This window comes from Zootoca vivipara, chromosome 5 (assembly GCF_963506605.1).
Source record: "Zootoca vivipara chromosome 5, rZooViv1.1, whole genome shotgun sequence".
Lineage (NCBI taxonomy): Eukaryota > Metazoa > Chordata > Lepidosauria > Squamata > Lacertidae > Zootoca > Zootoca vivipara.
The window spans coordinates 74,771,902-74,789,524 of NC_083280.1; the positions used below are offsets into that span (position 1 = coordinate 74,771,902).

At 44.0% G+C, this 17,623-nt stretch overlaps 1 protein-coding gene across 12 annotated transcripts in view; it reads left to right on the top strand.

Moving 5' to 3' along the window:
* Positions 1-319: 319 nt before the first annotated feature.
* The window catches only part of ANK3 (ankyrin 3), a 209,477-nt gene continuing 192,173 nt past the window's right edge, over positions 320-17,623 (top strand). For 7 of the 12 annotated variants that reach the window (XM_060274954.1, XM_060274956.1, XM_060274959.1 and 4 more), the window contains exon 1: positions 335-6,494. In XM_060274954.1, the coding sequence (XP_060130937.1) occupies positions 6,381-6,494 (114 nt within the window). In that variant the 5' untranslated portion in view covers positions 335-6,380. Of the gene's footprint in view, positions 6,495-17,623 lie in introns of all 12 variants that reach the window. The other 5 variants (XM_035138096.2, XM_060274962.1, XM_035138097.2 and 2 more) reach the window with 3 other exon arrangements.

A 17,623-nucleotide genomic window follows, 5' to 3' on the forward strand; every position in this document is an offset into this window, starting at 1 on the left:
AAAAAGTCAATTCTTGCAATTACATCATATGAGGGAAACACACCAGTAGAACACTCATGCATCCCCATAGTTACAAATTGGGGGTGGGGGTAATCAAGGAGGAAGTAACAGGGAAGCGCCATTGGTGGGGTGGGTCATCGCTGCTGTGCCAACCCTGTTTCCACATCAGTATACTTACATATTTTAATGCCCTGTGTTTAAAAACAACACTGCTCCCTTTAACTAGAATTGAGAACAGTTTAGACTCGAGCCTTTCTCCTTGGTGAGTTTGCATCATGCCTGCAGGGATGGGGTGGGTGGAGGGGGTGGGGAGTTCAGGATTTTTTTAAAAAGTGAGAGCACACTACCAAAAAAAAATTCACCCCTCACTTTTAGCCTGAAATGGTACAGCCTATTATGTCAGCTCAAGATTCTATTCAAATGAGCAGATGAGCTGGTAGAAATGTTTTTGTGGGCTCAGCTTACAAAGCTGCACCTAAGAATCCTTTTATTGGGAAAGATGAAGATGTGGTCAGCAAGTACACTGTGCACAAAATTATTTCAGGAGAGATTCCTAAGTGCTAGGGAGCCGTGCCCTAGAACTGCTTTCAGAATGGACCGTGCATCCTTCAGAGGACTCACCACTGTCTCAAAAGCAGCATTCCCTGACCTTGAAGCATGATTGGAGCTTGTATGAAGAACCACAGTGGGTGTGACTTTGTGCCTGATTTACAGCACTGTTTGCATATATCTTCCTTAGCTGCATTTTGTATGCTTCCATTGTCTGGAGCTTAGACACCACCATCGTAGCTGGCGGGGGAGGCTGCTACATTTGATTTTGGGATTTTTTTTGGCTGCTGTCCCTGGCTCCTGCGTCATAGCCAGATCCATTTGCTTTGGGTAGATTGACTTACTGATACTATTGCAGATAGAAGGGTTCTCATACAGTGTTACTGTTTTCTGTTTATTGCTCATGAATAACAAATTGTACATGTTCCTGAATAAGTGACATGAACGTGGGCTTAAGATCGGTTGAGCTGAACCACAAGTAAATAGGAAGCACTGTCACGACTGATGTATACACAGAGGGCAGAAAAGAACTGCCTGGATCAAAGCAAAATTCTGTCTAGTCCAGAAGCCTAGTCTTAACTCTGGCCAGACAGCTGCCTCTGGAACCTCACAAGGAGGACGTGAAAGCCCTAGAATCCAGTTTATTTTATTTTATTTTTTAAAAAGATTGGTATTTTGGGGTATTCTAATGTCACTTTTTGGGATGGGGGTGGCGCTGTGGGTTAAACCACTGAGCCTAGGGCTTGCCAATCAGAAGGTTGGCGGTTTGAATCCCTGCGACGGGGTGCGCTCCCATTGCTCAGTCCCAGCTCCTGCCAACCTAGCAGTTCAAAAGCACGTCAAAGTGCAAGGTAAAGGGCATTTCCGTGTGCTGCTCTGGTTCGCCAGAAGTGGCTTAGTCATGCTGGCCACATGACCTGGAAGCTGTATGCCGGCTCCCTCGGCCAATAACACGAGATGAGCGCCGCAACCCCAGAGTCGGTCACGACTGGACCTAATGGTCAGGGGTCCCTTTACCTTTACCTAATGTCACTTTATGTGTGTAAATTTAATGAAATTTCCCTCTACAAATGCATGTACAGTGGTACCTCAGGTTACAGACACCTGTATTTGTTTGCCACTATTCCAGCCTGTTTAATAAATAAACTGGGCCCACAGAACTTGTAGCCCACCAAGCTGAACACAGCCCCACAGACACAGGTATCCAGCTGCGAAAAGAAAAGAAAAGGTGGTTCACGAAGCTGAGTGGACCTAAGAAGGAACCACGACTTGCGTAGACTTAAATCAGGGGTCAGCAGGGGTCCAGTCCACTGTCCCTCAGACCTTGTGGGGGGCCGGACTATATTTTGAAAAAAATATATGAACGAATTCCTACGCCCCACAAATAACCCAGAGATGCAGTTTAAACAAAAGAGCACATTCTACTCATGTAAAACCACCAGGCAGGCCCAACAAATAACCCAGAGATGCATTTTAAATAAAAAAACACACATTCTACTCATGAAAAACATGTTGATTCCCGGACCGTCCACGCGCCGGATTTAGAAGGCGATTGGGCCGCATCCTGCCCCGGGCCTTAGTTTGGGTACCCCTGACTTAAATGTTGCCATTGATTTTGGCATGTAAGATGTAAAATGTAAGAAGTCTGAAGTTTTGAATATTTAAAGCAAAATAAAAATAAAAATAAAGTGCTTTCTATCTAACATCTTACATGCTTACATTCTTTCATTCATTCATTCAAACATACATACATACTGGTAAATGATTTTATTTGTATGCCACCTTTCCAGTTAAAACTGCTCAAGGCAGCTTACAACAACACAACAAAAATAGTCATAAACAATAAATAAAACATTCATAAATACACAACCAAACTGAACAATTTCCACCTAAATCACAAGATCTAAAATAAAGATACAAAAAAACCATCCCCACATCAACAACGACCCCCAAAACACCCCAGCCCAAGTGTCTGTTCAGCAGCCTCCATTTTTGTTGCTGGAGTCAGTCAAAGCCACACCCTCACAGTCCAGGTAGAAAAGGCCTGCAAGGCAGGGAGCAGTCCTTCTAGGACTCACAGCCTCTTGAGTCTCTTGAGTGTAATAATTAGGTCAGAGAAGCTGCTTTCCATTCTGCTTGTTTTTGTCAGAGTGGGCGTAGAGCTGCATAGCGCAAATTCATTATTTACACATCTCACCTGTCTTGGAAGTGACGCAAGAGCAAATTTCAGAGATTTCTGGAATGTCGGCTGCAATAATATTATGCAGTTGTTAAAAGGTGTCCCATTTTGATTCTTCACCCCATCCTCAATAATAAATATTAGTGATGTGAAGTACAATAACAACAAAGTTAGTTCTTTTCTATAAAAATGCATGCCACCCATGAAGTGTACACTTCTTAAGTATAAATGCAACAAATGCATGTTTACAAAGACTTGTATCATACAGGCTTGTTCATTGGGAGTCTGCCCTGGAGCCAGAAGCAGTGTGTTAAGTGTGCCTAGAGTGTACATAGTGGTGCCCAGTGCCTTCCCTCAGCTTTGGCTGATGGCCCAGCTGTGCCCTTACCTGGACAGGGATAGCCCAAATTCTCTCAGCTAAACTCTGGTAGCCTCTAGATTAGATTACTGCAACATGTTATACATGGAGCTGCCTCTGAAGACAGTTCAGAAACTTCACCTGGTACAGAATGCAGCAGCCCGGCTGCCCACCGGGGCAAGATTTTGTTGGCAGCTGTCTGTCTTGAAAGACAATGGGGTGCCCTTATGACGCACCCACCACACAACTGAATAATGCACCACACACTCACTGGTGGGGAGGGGGGGCACCCACCACCCACCCATAAACTTTAAGAGGCAAGCCTTTGTGGGGGACAATGTTCCACACTCTGTGGTGAGGAGGCAGACAGGCAGGGATGGGGGGATCCTCTTTTTAAATCCTTCTTTCTCCTTCCTGGGTTTTATCCCAGGTCATGAAAAGTTTACAGTGAGCTTGAAGGAAGAAGAAATTGAGGAACTGTTGCTCGTCCAGCTGATGTGGAACTGAGATTTTGACATGGTCCACTGGGCATGAGGAAGGCAAGGTTATGCACCATTCAAGTCACATATAACTTATAGAGCAGTACTTCTTAACCGTGTGTGTGTGTGTGTGTGTGTGTGTGTGTCATTGACCCCCTTGAGACCCCCTTGTGGACCCCCTCCCCAGAACATATAATTGCAAGATTTTACTGCAGTGGGATTTTGTGTGTGCGAACAGTTCACAGACCCCCTGAAGCCCATGCATGGACCACAGGTTAAGAACCCCCTGTTCTAGAGATTCCCTTTTTGGCTTGTTATTTGGGCGAAATGCTATTGCTTTATCAGGATCCATTTATATTACATTTATAAAACTTTATGAGAGTTATATCTAACAAATAAAATATTATCTCACTGCAATATGCGACGTTATAACATGATGCTGTGTGCAATTAGAATACTGTATGTAAAACACCTTTATTTTATTTAACAAACAGAGGGAATTTCCCGAGCCAGATTTCCATCTCCCTCTCATGAATCATTAAACTTGACGGGGGAAAAAAATCACCGGCTCCCTCGGCCTGAAAGCGAGATGAGCGCCACACCCCACAGTCGCCTTTGACTGGACTTAACCTTCCAGAGGTCATTTACCTTACCTTTGTTACAAAGGTATCACATGGTAGTTTATTATGTTATTTTACATAATTATATAGTTTATAGATAGCTTAATATTTACTGCTCGTAATGTTCAGTGATCCTTGCTATTAGGTGTCCTGCCCTGGATGTGGAAAGCCAGTAAAGATCAAATTCTGCCAAGCTCTGTTCAACACACTACACTTGGTTCCAATTCTGTCTCCTCCCATGAAGTGCCATATTTGATCCTGGCTCTCCCAGCCCTTGGTCTGTCTTTGGGACCAACCTTGCAGCAGAGTGGAGCAGGGGACAGACACATACATGTTTAAAATCAAATGCTGGGTACCCTAGCAAGCCCTAAGGAGAAAGGAAGCGTGTGAGAACTCTGCAAGACTATACAGACCTGTGGTGCACTTTTAAGGTTCTGTGAAGGCGATAGGGAGGACCCCAGAGAAGCCGAAAACCTATGAAAAACCAAGGATGGGCGCCATTGGCCTTCAGCACGATCAGTCAACACCAGACAGAGAAGGGCATATGGCTTGCCTGCATTGCGCTGGTTAGGGAAGGATAAAGAAGTGGGTCAGCACTCTACTTCCTCTGCCAATCAAGATATGTAGAGGGAAGTAATAATCTGGGAAGAAGGTCAAGGAGGAGTGTAGCTTCTGTCTCTGCGAGGCTTGGGGGTGGGGGCAACACACAAAGAATTCCTCTAGTAACCCCAAGGGAAATCTCAGCTTGAGTCCTTTGTCACAGACCCCGGGATTCCAGAACTGTATTTAGAGCAAGGAGATGTGATCACAGTGCCCCTTTAAAAGGCTGCTGCTTCTGTTTCTATTTGACAAGTTGGTTCCTTCCTTGTCTGGTTTCTCTATTGTAAACAATAATGCTAGTGTCTGTGTAAGTGAGCAAACACTCACACACACACAAACACTCACTCACACACATATATAAATACATTGTGTTGATACATACACAGTATGGTCTCCCTCTCTCTATATGTGATATATGCATAATTTTAGATGCCAACGGATACAGAAAGACATGTGGTACCAGTACAAATTGCCTTGATCTCCTTTGAGCCCATGCTAGTGGGAAATGCCCCCTGCAGGTCTTTTTATACTGATGCTATTTTACCTCCCCTAATGAATATTCAAAAGCTGCAGTCACTGAGGACTCAGGTGGCAAAAATAGCAAGGTGATTGAAGCAAGCCCTTCCATAAAAGCCTAAGTCTACATTGCTCAGCGCACGGAAATAGGGTTTGTTACACAGATTCCTGGCTGTTTGCGCGCAGGGGGTGTGGGTTCTGTTTCCCCCCTTTCGATCATGTAAAAGAAAATTGCCAGGAAATTCCCTATGAATTAGAGGCCTGTTTTGTGCACTCGCATGATCACATCTCCGCCCCTCCCCCCTCCCAAGATGTGTTGTAATAAGCATGTGTTTAGAAAAGAAAGGAAGAATAAGACAACAGTGCTTTCTGTAATCCTTGCAGCAAGATCGAACATTCAGCATAAAGGGAACGCTGTTAAGATATAGCAATGCATGCATTGTTTTCTACATAATGCAGTCAGGGTCTCCATGGTGAAATGAAGGGGGGGGGAGAAATATATTTTTTTATTTTTGTCACCATCAGCAGTTAATCTAAAGTGGGAGCTGCTCAATTTCATTGTGGGTTAAGTGGCTCACCATGCAGAACTAAGTGAGGGAGTTTAAATCATAACCGTCATTTTTGAAGGGTGGATTTCTAAAATACATGTGAGTATTTTTTAAGAAAAACACTGATCCGACAGGAGTTGTTGCTTTGGAGTGTTTGTAAGAGGAAGCCATCATTTCCAGCATACCCCCTTCAGTGGAATCACTTAGACACTTCCAGCTGGTGGTGGGGGATGCAGCCATAATACAGCTTTCTCTGTCCCAGCTGTCTTTCTCGTTACGTTAAATGCATTAGGATGGCTGCACCGTTTTGCCGAGCTTCAGGTACAGAAAGGTACTGGAAGAGATGTTGCAAGCATGAATTTGTGTAGTCTCTGCCAGCTTCATCAAGACCTTTGAATTGCGAATGCCTTCCTGGCTCCAGCCACAGCTTTTCTTCCAGGCATTGCTTGTGAGGAGGGCTGGTTAAAGGTGCCTGAGGATATCACCTTATATGCCAGGAAGGATTGTTGCAAAGGGTGTTCTTAATGCACTATGGCTCACGCAGCATCACAGCTCAAGAAAAACAGAGATTTAGAACTTAACGCCGAAGAGGAAAATGAGAAAAAGAGGAAACATAGGAAAAGATCCAAGGATCGGAAGAAAAAGGTACCTTTATTTGTAACAGCAATTTCTTTACATGGATTCCTTTGTTTTACTTTGACATCTCACACTGCAGTGAGAGCAGAGATGTGGTACGCTTGTAACTTGGTGACTGTGGATAATTGTTAAGGCTGTGAAATGTCATTGCAAGCCAAAAACTTGCAGGGGGTGGGGGTGTGGGGTCGCTTTGAAAGGCAAATGTTTTTTGTTTTTGTTTTTTAAAGTCAGAGATTCTAGATTTGTTGCAGTGACCAGCGGAGGTGGTGTGCATTCTCCTCCCCCCCTCCTTGACAGATTATCACATTGTCTCGAGATGTGAGCTTGTTTAATTTCAGTGCAATGGAAGCCGGTTTAAGAAATGGCAGTTTTGCAGGTTAAACAATTAGCATCTGCCTAGTTCTCGCATGAGAATTAAATAGTTGGTTTGTGATCTGTTGGTAAAGAAATCTGTGCAGAAATTCTGCTGGGACTCTCTCACATGTTCGCCTTCGAAACAATACATTAATTTCAACAGAAGTCACTGAATGTGCTGCTGCAGTATGTGTTTTTTTATCTTGAATGCCTATTTTATGGGGAAACAACACCTAAATCAACTGTTGTTATAAACTTTCTTTTGTTAGGTTGAAATATTGGTGTGAGATCACTGAGCCCTGTTCCAACATCCCCTCCCCCAGTTGTGTTGTAATTACCCTGGATGCGGAGGTACTTGGGGTAAACTGAGTCCCGGGCATGCCAATCTAGTGTGTACTAGCCCTTGCTGAATTTTGACTGAAGCCAGCTGGCTTTCCCCAACATAAGATTTGAAACACAATAGTGGAAAACAAGTGCAGAACCTTAAATGAAGATGCTGTGTGGGCTTGCCCTTTAAGAGGACACCTTACGCACCAGAAAAGGGCCCTGTAGTGGTTTCTTGGTGCTTAATAGCTGTGAACATTCTTTAAGGAAAAGAAACAGAAGCAGCTCAGATGCCTATAGTCTGAACACAGGAACGAGGTTGTGTTGCATTTTCATGTCCCTTTGTGATATTCCCTAAGGGACGCATAATCTAATGGGCTCTGAGCAGTGATGCATGTGTTTCCTTAAAGGACACATTGTAGATTCCTTCTGTACATATGCGCCTCTGTGGCTTGGGTGGCAGCTTCTCATTTCATCACCTTTCTTCCTCCCCACCCCCTTCCCTTTTCACTGCAAAAAGCAGCACTGAGTGTAATGAGAGAGAGAAAGCACTAAGGAGCCTTCTGATACAGTAATACCCTTAGAAGGCTGTATATAGATGGCTGCAGCAGTGTGTACTGCAGCATGTAGGTTTATGGGTATTTCTCCCATTTAAAGGGGCACGAGCAGGCTTTCTGTTAAATTACTGCTCTTGTCTCCTTTTCTGCATAGATGAAACTAGGGGAACAAAATGCAGCCCTAAAGGTTGATTTCCTGGCTTTTCCTCTTGAAAAGCAAGGATGATATAGATGTTCATGATCCCCACCCCCAAACTTTATTTTATGCTTTACAAATGAAACCAGGGTCTCTTTCCGTCCCGCCCCAAGCACTCGCAGGAATGCAGTCTTCAAAAAGGGTCACCCCTCAACATACGTCCTCCTCTCTGTGTATGCGTGCGTGCGTTTTTGGAGTCAGAGTTGAAATTCATAGCCTCCCATTAACTTTCTTACAAGGGAGCTGGGTATTTTCTTTCAAGTAGGCTTGGGTTTAACAATAGCAAGTGTGTGGTGCCTTTGTGATTATTCATGTTGTCATATGAGCAGACTATAGAAGTGGAGGAGGCAGGGGGTGACCATGCCAATAATTGCCTCTTGATTCAGTGGTTTAGACAATTGCTATGTCGACAGAAACGCTTTATTGTTTATACAGCATGATGTCTTAGAAGGGATATCTCCTAGCAAAAAGGGTGGGACACGGCCCAGAAAAAAATTGCAGTCATCATAAATGCCATGGATTTTCTTTCAGGGTTGTGTTATGGGAGAAAGCCTTCAGAGTAGTGAACCTGGCCTTTGGGCAATATTTATTTTCTCTTGGTGTATGCTACAGACATGCTGAATTTATTTAAGAAGAGAGAGAGAGAGAGAGAGAGAGAGAGAGAGAGAGAGAGAGAGAGAGAGAGAGAAGGAAAGAACCTGGGGGTTAACTTTGGTGCATTTGCAGATCCAACCAGGGTGCACATTGACTGTAGCAACAACCATTCTGACCTTCCTTTGTGCAGCACGGAATCCATGTCTCATCTCTCTATTCATTAAGGTGGTGGTTTAGTTTCTTTTTAATTAGCAACCCTCTTTTTTCCCCTCTGTGAATTGTGAGTCACTGCAGATAAGACCCACCAGCAATGCTGATGCTCAAAGGCTAACCCTTTACCTGAACCGTATTAGAAAAAACCCTATGGGAGGCTTCCAGTCATGTTAAAACACTGGTGATGGTTAGAATCCCTGGGCAATTGAGGCAACAGAGATTTAGCCATGTGATCGTTTCAGTTTGCAAAACTGAACACAGCCTGTTAATAACAGCACCAGACAGACATGATTCCCATCTAATATTAGGACTGCAGTCTTAGGGAGCAATTTCACCCTCTTTGTATTTTAAGTCTTTCCTCCTCCTCCTCCTCCTCCTCCTCCTCCTCCTCCTCCTCCTCCTCCTCCTCCTCCTCCTCCTCTTCTTCTTCTTCTTCTTCTTCTTCTTCTTCTTCTTCTTCTTCTTCAGTTCCCCCCAGGTTGGCTCTGAAAATGCCACCAGACCACCTAATCTAGTAAAGTTGAAACCAGTGAGACTTCAGTTAAGTGCTTTAGAAAAGAGTGTTGCTTATTCCCACCTCCCCAGTTCAGGTGTACAAAATAGTCAGTGAATCAGGCCTGTGTTATGTAACACCCCTGTCTCCATTGCCTGTCTCTGAATGGACCCCACAAAATGTGATCTTCTGCAACATTTGACAGATGAGAATAGGGATACTGCTGCCTACATCCAGGGGGAGGAGCCCAAGGGGTGAGGCCTTGTAGATTAGTGGGTGGAGCCTGGATGCAGCTAGGTGTCACAAGGGCGATGCAAGTGCCATGTTATCATTAAGATTTATATATGCCAATGGGTGAAGGGGAGAGCATTTAATCCATTTTAGTAACCAGAGCTTAACCAGAGGTATGGATTTGGGTGGGTGTGGAACTGTGAAGTATCAATAAGGAAGACAATGCTTACAGTTCCCTCTCACCACTCTGGAACCCAAAGACAAATTACAAAGATGGCAGGAGAGACAATGTGGGGTGGCTTCTCAGATGACCACAGTCCTCATACTCTGCAGCAGAAAATAACCTACTGGGCATGTAACTGGTCGGGGGATGGGGAGGTTGCAAATCTTCCCCTTCTTTGTAAACAACAAGTGCCATCATTTAAATGGAAGTCTGGCATGTGAGATAAGGCAAAGGAGAAAGGGGATGATGGGCAGGAAGGGAAGTCTGAAACCTGATTTGAGTAAGACCCTGTTGAAATGGGGCTGGAACATGCCCAGCCTGTTCGAATGCATTTTAACCTCCTCACTTTCCTATACTCAATCCATCTCCGTGTACACGCATAACTGAGACAGCAACTCTCTAGGAATGTGAGTTGACTGAATAGTATGTATGTATGGAAGGGTGGGGTCAAGGCCAGCACATTCATGGGGAAAGCCAATACCTGTGAAGTGGCTGTGACAGATTGGTAGCCCTGATCCCCCTCGTTGCTCTCCTCACGGCCCACAGGCTCTGCTGCTGCTGTCGCCACCACCATTCCTCCTGGCGAGGCTCCTGCAGGGCTCTCCTCCTCCTCCCTGACTCACTCTGAGGAAAGACCAAGAGGGTCCATCCAAGGCACTCTGCCAGCTGTCTCACCCAGAATGAGGCAGGCTGGAGCTGGAGGGGAAACTATTGGCACTAGTAACATGACAAACAAAAAGCAGAGGAGGGGCCAGGAGGAGAGGTGGGGGTGGCAGTGCTAGCAGCATTTATTGGGAGGGGATGACTGAGGAGACAATGAGGGGCAGCAGGAGCAGAGGAGGAGGAGAGGAGGAGACTTGGGGGTGGTGCCAGCCCTTGTGTGGGTGACTGGTAGGAGGAAATTGGGGGCTGAAAAAAATATATGATTTGGCATCGGATTAAAGTAATAAGATCCATGTGGGCTTGTCTTTTGGCTGCATTTCAAGGCATTGTGGGCCAATTCAAGAGACTGGGGTGTCCGAAACAGAAAAGCCAAGTGGTTTCTTTTTCCTTGTCTGCTAGTTGTCCTAGGATACAATCCTCTAGGAAACTATATTATCCAAGTCTCCGTGAAATGAATGGAAGGATCTCCCATTCATCTCAGTGGTCCTGCCATATCGGAGAACTTCCTGGTTGGTTGTGCCCCAGGGACCAGCGCTGTCTTGTCTCTAATTCTGCTGCACTTTATTGGTGCTCAAAATTTAGGCTACCTTAGGTATCTGCTGTATACTGCCTAATCAAAGGCCCACCTGTGCTAGAAAGAGATTAAAACCATAGAATCATAGAGAGTTGGAAGGGACCCTGAGGATCATCTGGTACAACTCCCCCCTGCAACGCAGGAATATGCAACTGCCCCATTCAAGGATGGAACTTGCAACCGTGGCGTTAGGAGCACCATGCTCTAACCAACTGAAATAATATTTCATATTTGTGCATCCAGAGAATGCCAAATCTAAGCACAAGTTTAATATAGCATGTGTGCCTGAACAGGCGGAGAGACTGATGTGCAGGTTGGACACCTGTTGTGGAAGGTGAGGTGGGGAAACACCAATTTAAAGCTGGTCAAGTTGTTGACCATGTTGGGTGTCACACTAAATGATAGCTTAGCCGGATGTGCATGAGCTGGAGTGGGCATGCTCCCCCAGTTCCATCCTCCTGGCCAGAGGGGAGGGAGAAGCACACAGACCTGAGATTCATAACGGCTCCTTATGTGATGTGCTTCTTGTTCACATCACACTAAAACCAGACATTAGCACGACATGCAATTGTGTCCCCCTTTGCTGCAGCCTGGCCTGTATCTCACAGGATTTTAAGGAACAGTGAGTGAAGAGCTGCAAAATGTTATAACAACTCTATGGAAATGGTGATGGTGATAGCGAGTAATAATTAAAATATGCTGGCAGCTCAGGGGTGGCTGAAGAAGTTCTCCTCACTTCCCATCCCAGAATATTCCAATATTTAGGGGCACATCCTGCTCTCAGTTTCATGGGCAGTGTGAAGAGTTCAACTATTAAAAAAGGGTAAGATGTTATCCTTAAACATTTTGTTAAATGGCACCTTAAAGAGGAAGTACCGGTATTATTTGTATGCCTTTTTTCTGTCTTGCACTAGCTTATCACAAGGCTAAGGAAACTAGGTTTAATTTCCCATGTGACTAACATGTAGAATAGATTTGTTAATTTCAGTGCCAAAGATTCTATTAAAGACAGAAGGGCTTTTTATGTTGGGTGTGATCCAGTTGATTATAATTTTTTGGTTAAAAATGTACATGAACTGCCCTGAGACCTCCAGGTATAGGGCAGTCTATAAATTCAATTAATAAGAATAAGAATAAGTCCTGCTTGCAGACAGCTATGTGTGATTTTGAGATATTATTTTTCTGCCGACTGCCTGGAAGCCAAAATTCCAAAGTCAAAAAGTTGTCTTCTTGCTCAGGTGTTTTTTTTAATGTAGCCATTTACTGTAATGATCTCCTTAAAAGCTATTGCCCCACTTTTGCTGCACTAAAGGGTCATATGTAACCTATATCAACAACTGAACATATATATATTTAAAATACTTCCATATAGAAAACTTAGAGGTCAGGGAGAAGGCGTCTCTCTTCCATGCCTCCGGAAATCGCTTCTGCGCATGCCCAGATGCCGGAAATAGCATTTGTGCAGGCGCAGTTTTCAGCGTCTGGGCATGCGCAGAAGCGATTTCCGTTGCCACGGACATGCGCAGATGAGATTTCCGGCATCACACTGCGCTGGTTCGGCCCACGGAGGATCTCCGCGGGAGTGATCTGGCCCATGCCCAGTAAGCCTTGCTGACCCCTGAATTATATTATAGGGTGAAAATTTGCTCCACATGTAATACGGGCATAAAGCCCTCAGAAGTTTAAATTACAGCTACACACTCCTAAATGAAGACTTTGCTTCATGTTTTTCAACCCAAAACACAAACTGTTCCATTAGTTATGATTTCCCCCTATTTTTTTTCATACATCTTACTCAGCTTGATTCCCACACTACAGAATTAGCTAGTTCCCATGCTGCTATAACACACCTGCAGTGTTCCCCTCAAAATGTGAAGTAGTCCGAAGACACAGAATCACAGAATTGAAGAGTTGGAAGGCACCTCAAACTCCTCTCCCTCCCAAACTCCAGATGTTTAGTTGGAATCTCCTTCCTTGTAATTTGAAGCCATTGCTTCGGATCCTACCCTCTGGAGCAGGAGAAAACATGCTTGCTCCATCTTCCATGTGACATCCCTTTAGATATTTGAAGATGGCTATCATATCAGCCGCCTCTTATTCAGAAAATATATTCAACTCCCTCAGCCACTCTTCCTAAGGCTTTGTTTCCAGACTTTTGATCATCTTGAAGCAAAATTTAAAAATTCCTTCCAGTAGCACCTTAACTGGAAGGAATTTTTTGTATTTTGCTTCGACTACGTCAGACCAACACGGCTACCTACCTGTAATTTGATCATCTTAGTTGCCCTCCTCTGCACATATTCCAGCTTGTCAAGGTATTCTTAAATTGTGGTGCCCAGAACTGGATACAGGACTCCAGGTGGGGTCTGACCAAGACAGTCTAGAGTGGGATTATGACATCCTTTGATCTGGACACTGAGCTTCTCTGTTGATGCAGCCTAGAAGAGCATGTTTTCAGAATTTGATGCCTTGGTAATTTTGTACTATTAAAAAAACTAGTGTTCGATACTCTTGGTGACTTGCCAACATTCTTTGGCTGGACTCTCATCTCCATTCACTAATGTTTATGCTGTTAAAAGCATCAAGTTCTGACTTGATCAGGTGGTTGTTAAATAGAAAAGCTGGTATCAAAATTACAGACTTGATGCTTCACTATGAAGTGCTCATGGCTTTGATATTCTTTACGGAAATAATATGAGCAATAACATTTGGCGATTTGAAGATGTAAGTGAGGGATTCCTTGGCTTGGGCTGTTGTTTTTAGCAGGGCCTTTTTAATAGATACTGTTTGGTCTGCTTTGAATGTTGTACTGTTATTAGCTATGGATAGTTCCCAATCTAGCAAGGCCAGGTCTTGCAGCACACATAGTGCTAGATCATTATTTTACTTTATTTTATTTAAAAACAATGAAGTATATATTTTGCTACAATTCTTCCTTTTATGTTGCGTATGCTAATCTCTAACTTTCTTCTAAAAGAAAACAACACTTTGAAAGTCACCTATTGTTTCTCTCATTATTTCTTGATCTTCTTTCCTTCTGTAATTATTGCCCTAATTCTCTTGTACCTTTCAATCTGCAAATACTTGAATGCAAGTACTTCTTACTTGATATGTCAATTTTCTTCTGCTCTTCATAGCCCATTTTCAATGTGGGTGGGGTTTTTTTGTCATTCCACTGAATCTGCACTTACTCACATTTTCCATTATCTCTCACTTACTAAATTGTGTGACCAATTTTCTGTACTTCTTTTCCATGATATATCTTCAGCTTCTGACACAACTATTGTTTTGTTCTTTTCTCTGTGTTATATTCAATGGGGTTCCGTGGACAAGTCCTTTCTTGGTTTATGAGGGCTCCTTTTCTTTTATTTGAGACATACACCATTTTTGATATCTAAAAATAATTATCTCCCCTCCCCCCTTATGCCTCCTTCTGTGGCAAAGAGATGGGGCTATATCCTGCCCTTCCGTCAACTGAATGAAAGCAGGATGGAGGCATTTTTCATAAAAATTCCGCCTTTCTTTTTCCTGGCTCCCATCCTCAGACAAAAGACTTGGACTCTTGGTTTGGGAAATTCCAACAGTTTTATTGAGGAAGTCAGCACACATTCCTGCCCCATCTTTCTTGGCATCACAGGCATTTTGGTTGCAACCCTCCATGCCACCTTTTATGCAGTTCCAGAGGATACCCCAGCTCTCTGGAGCAGATGGAAGTGCAAATGGCCGCAGAAGGAATAGAGAACCAGCCACATTGCCCTCTTCCTTCTTCCATTCATGGAAGCTTCTTCTGGGTCAAAGAGTCCTCTGGGAGCAGAAGGGACAATACTGGATACAAGCCATGAGTTTATTCATTTATTCTTTCCCAGCTTGACTATGTAGTCCTCCAGCACACTGGAGTGTTTGCACAAAGTTCTGCTTGGTTGAGGCAACAGTAAAAGGCACTCAAAAGTACAGTGGTGTGCAAACGTTTGAATATGTGACATTTAAGTACAGTGGTGTGCAAATGTTTGAATATGTGACATTTATATCCCTCCTCTCCTCCAGGGAGATCTGGGTCCTGTATCTGGAATACGTAATCCCATTTTACCTCACCACAAACCTGTGAGGTCGACTAGGCAGACAGAAAGCAACTGGCCCTCTGAGCATCATGGCTGTGTGAGGGCAAATGCAGCGGCATAGCTAGCTGCTCGGGTGTGATGTGTGCATCCTGCAGCTGGGGGCGGGGTGAGCTGCCCATGGGGGCAAGGCGTGCTGCATGGAGCTTCTCGACCGCCTCCCCCTCAGCTGTAGGGCAGCTGAGGGAGAGGCGGAGGGCAGACACAAGTCCTACGCTGCCGTTTCAGGCAGCACGAAGCCTGCAGGCACCCAAGCCACCACATCACTCCCAGGAGAGATGCGTGGCTCGGGCATGCTGCAGGCCCTGTGGTAAATGCCAGCCCCTGTGGTGTGGCGCCCAGTGCCAGCTGTGTTTCGTTACATTTGTTGACTCGACTAAAAAGTTTTGTGAGCCCTTTTTTAAAAAAAACTCATATTTTGTCACCCCACCTCAGTGATGACACCCAGGGTGGCCCGCATCCCACCCGCACCCCTTTCCTCCACCACTGGGCAAATGAAATGACTTCAGAGTGAGTCTAGTGCCTATTCAGCTTATGAGATAAGCATATGGCTGGCCACTGTGAGAACAGGACTGTGGACTAGATGTGTCTTTGGCCTGATCCAGTGAAGTTCTTCTTATGTTCTGTGCATTCTTCCAGATCGGGAAGCACTGCCTTTGTTCTGAATCAGATTCTGCTTTGCCAGTGGTATCATCACATTGCCAAACCAAATTGGCTTTGGGATTATGCCACTTGGAAGAAGGTGATCTGTTGTTGAAAGGAAGCAGGGAGTTGCGGCTGTGGACAGGAGGAAAATCATAAGAAATGGATACACTCTGTGGGTCTTTCAGGAAACTTTACAGGAAGCTGCCCTCTAATCCTATTTCTGTCATTAGACTATTCGCTGGAGATCATTTGGCCCATCCCTGCAGATAGGAGCATGAAAGACAACAACTTGCCCACAGTCACCTAGTGTTTTCATAGCTGAGCTGAGATTTGAACTTTGGGATTTGAACTGTTGAGATTTGAGCTCACAGTTTATACTCTTAGCCGCTACAATATGTCAACTCTTTTTTGAAGCATCTGCATTGACTTCTTCTTAAGTTCAGCCATGACTAACATTGCAAATGACGTATGGCAGCCCATTTCATCCTGCCACTATGTTGCATCTATTGAAAATCACTCCCAGCTCAATGTATGGACTCATTTTTGTTAAGGTTCCCATGTTACAATGTAACTTTTCATGTGGTTGACCTTCCAGTTCACCAACTCTTTTCGATAACCAGACATTTAGCCCTCTCAACAATATGCTGCATTCATTCTACCCACACAAATTTAACGTTAAGGGTTTTCTTTTCTTTTTTAAAGCCCCTCCAAACCCTCAGGGGCAAACCCCCATACCCCAAGAGCTGCACTGTGTGATGATGGACCCCTTTCTACGACTGCCACCTAAAAAGGTCAAATTGCAAAAGTAGTATGTCAATATGTTGAAAGTTGGCAACTGAGTCTTGATTGTTGTCTGACCTACATGGTGCATTGACTGTAATAAAGCTCTTTCATAAAAATCAGTAATATTTCATTTGTAGATGTTAACTTGTAGTTTTATGCTTACGTGTGTGATTATCGCTGGGTTGTAGCTAACACAGTTTCCCAAACTTGGGTCTCCAGCTGTTTTGGACTACAATTCCCATCATCCCTGACCACTGGAATCATGAGAATCATAGGTCCAAAAACAGCTGGAGACCCAAGTTTGGGAAACACATGGTAATACTCCCATCAAGGGAGGGAATTCATTTTTTGTGCTTCCCACCCCCTGCTGCATTCCCCCTGCTGCATTCCAGTCCCTAAATTTGCTCTGAAGGGTTCCTTAGCCCTGTTTTGAAGTTTGACATTTCTTGTTCCTACAGTAACCTATGAATGCATGTTGTGAATAAACCAATATATGTTTAGGCCAATCTGCATTCTGGAACTCTTGGCTCATAGTGAATGTATGAAAGTTGAACCATGCTGGGGAGAAGGGTTGTGGCACCTTAAGGACTAGCAATTATGGCATAAGACCAACTATTATGGCAATTATTTGTTATGGCCTACATTGTCATACACCCGAGTCCATTTCATCTGTTACAAACTCTCTTGCCGTGCGTACAACAAAAGCTCTGAAAGTTAAGCTGCTCCTTTAGTTCTGAATAAATATACTAAAAATGCAAGTTAAAAGACAAGCTAGAAAATGCTTTCCTTTGTACACTTTTTCAAACTTAGCAAAGAAAACTTCTTCAAGGAGAATTTATGGATGTGCAGAATATGTTACAGTCCAAGGTTTTCCTGCCATGATTTAATCAAAAACAGCCAGGACTTTGAAGCTGTGAAAATAAAAATTACGATAACTGAAGATTGCTGTTCCGCTATCGGTAGATGAAAAGATAAAACAGTAGTTGAGAGAAGAGATTTCCTCTGACAGTGGGAATGCAATCAAAGCATCTATATAGGACAGTCCTCCATAGGAAGGAAAACATTTTTTCTATTGAATGCTGAAATATGTTGCTTTCAGCCTTATGAGGAATGGTTGACAGAATTGGGTAGGGTAGCCTGGTAAAGTGGAGACTGGGAGGAGATAGGATAGCT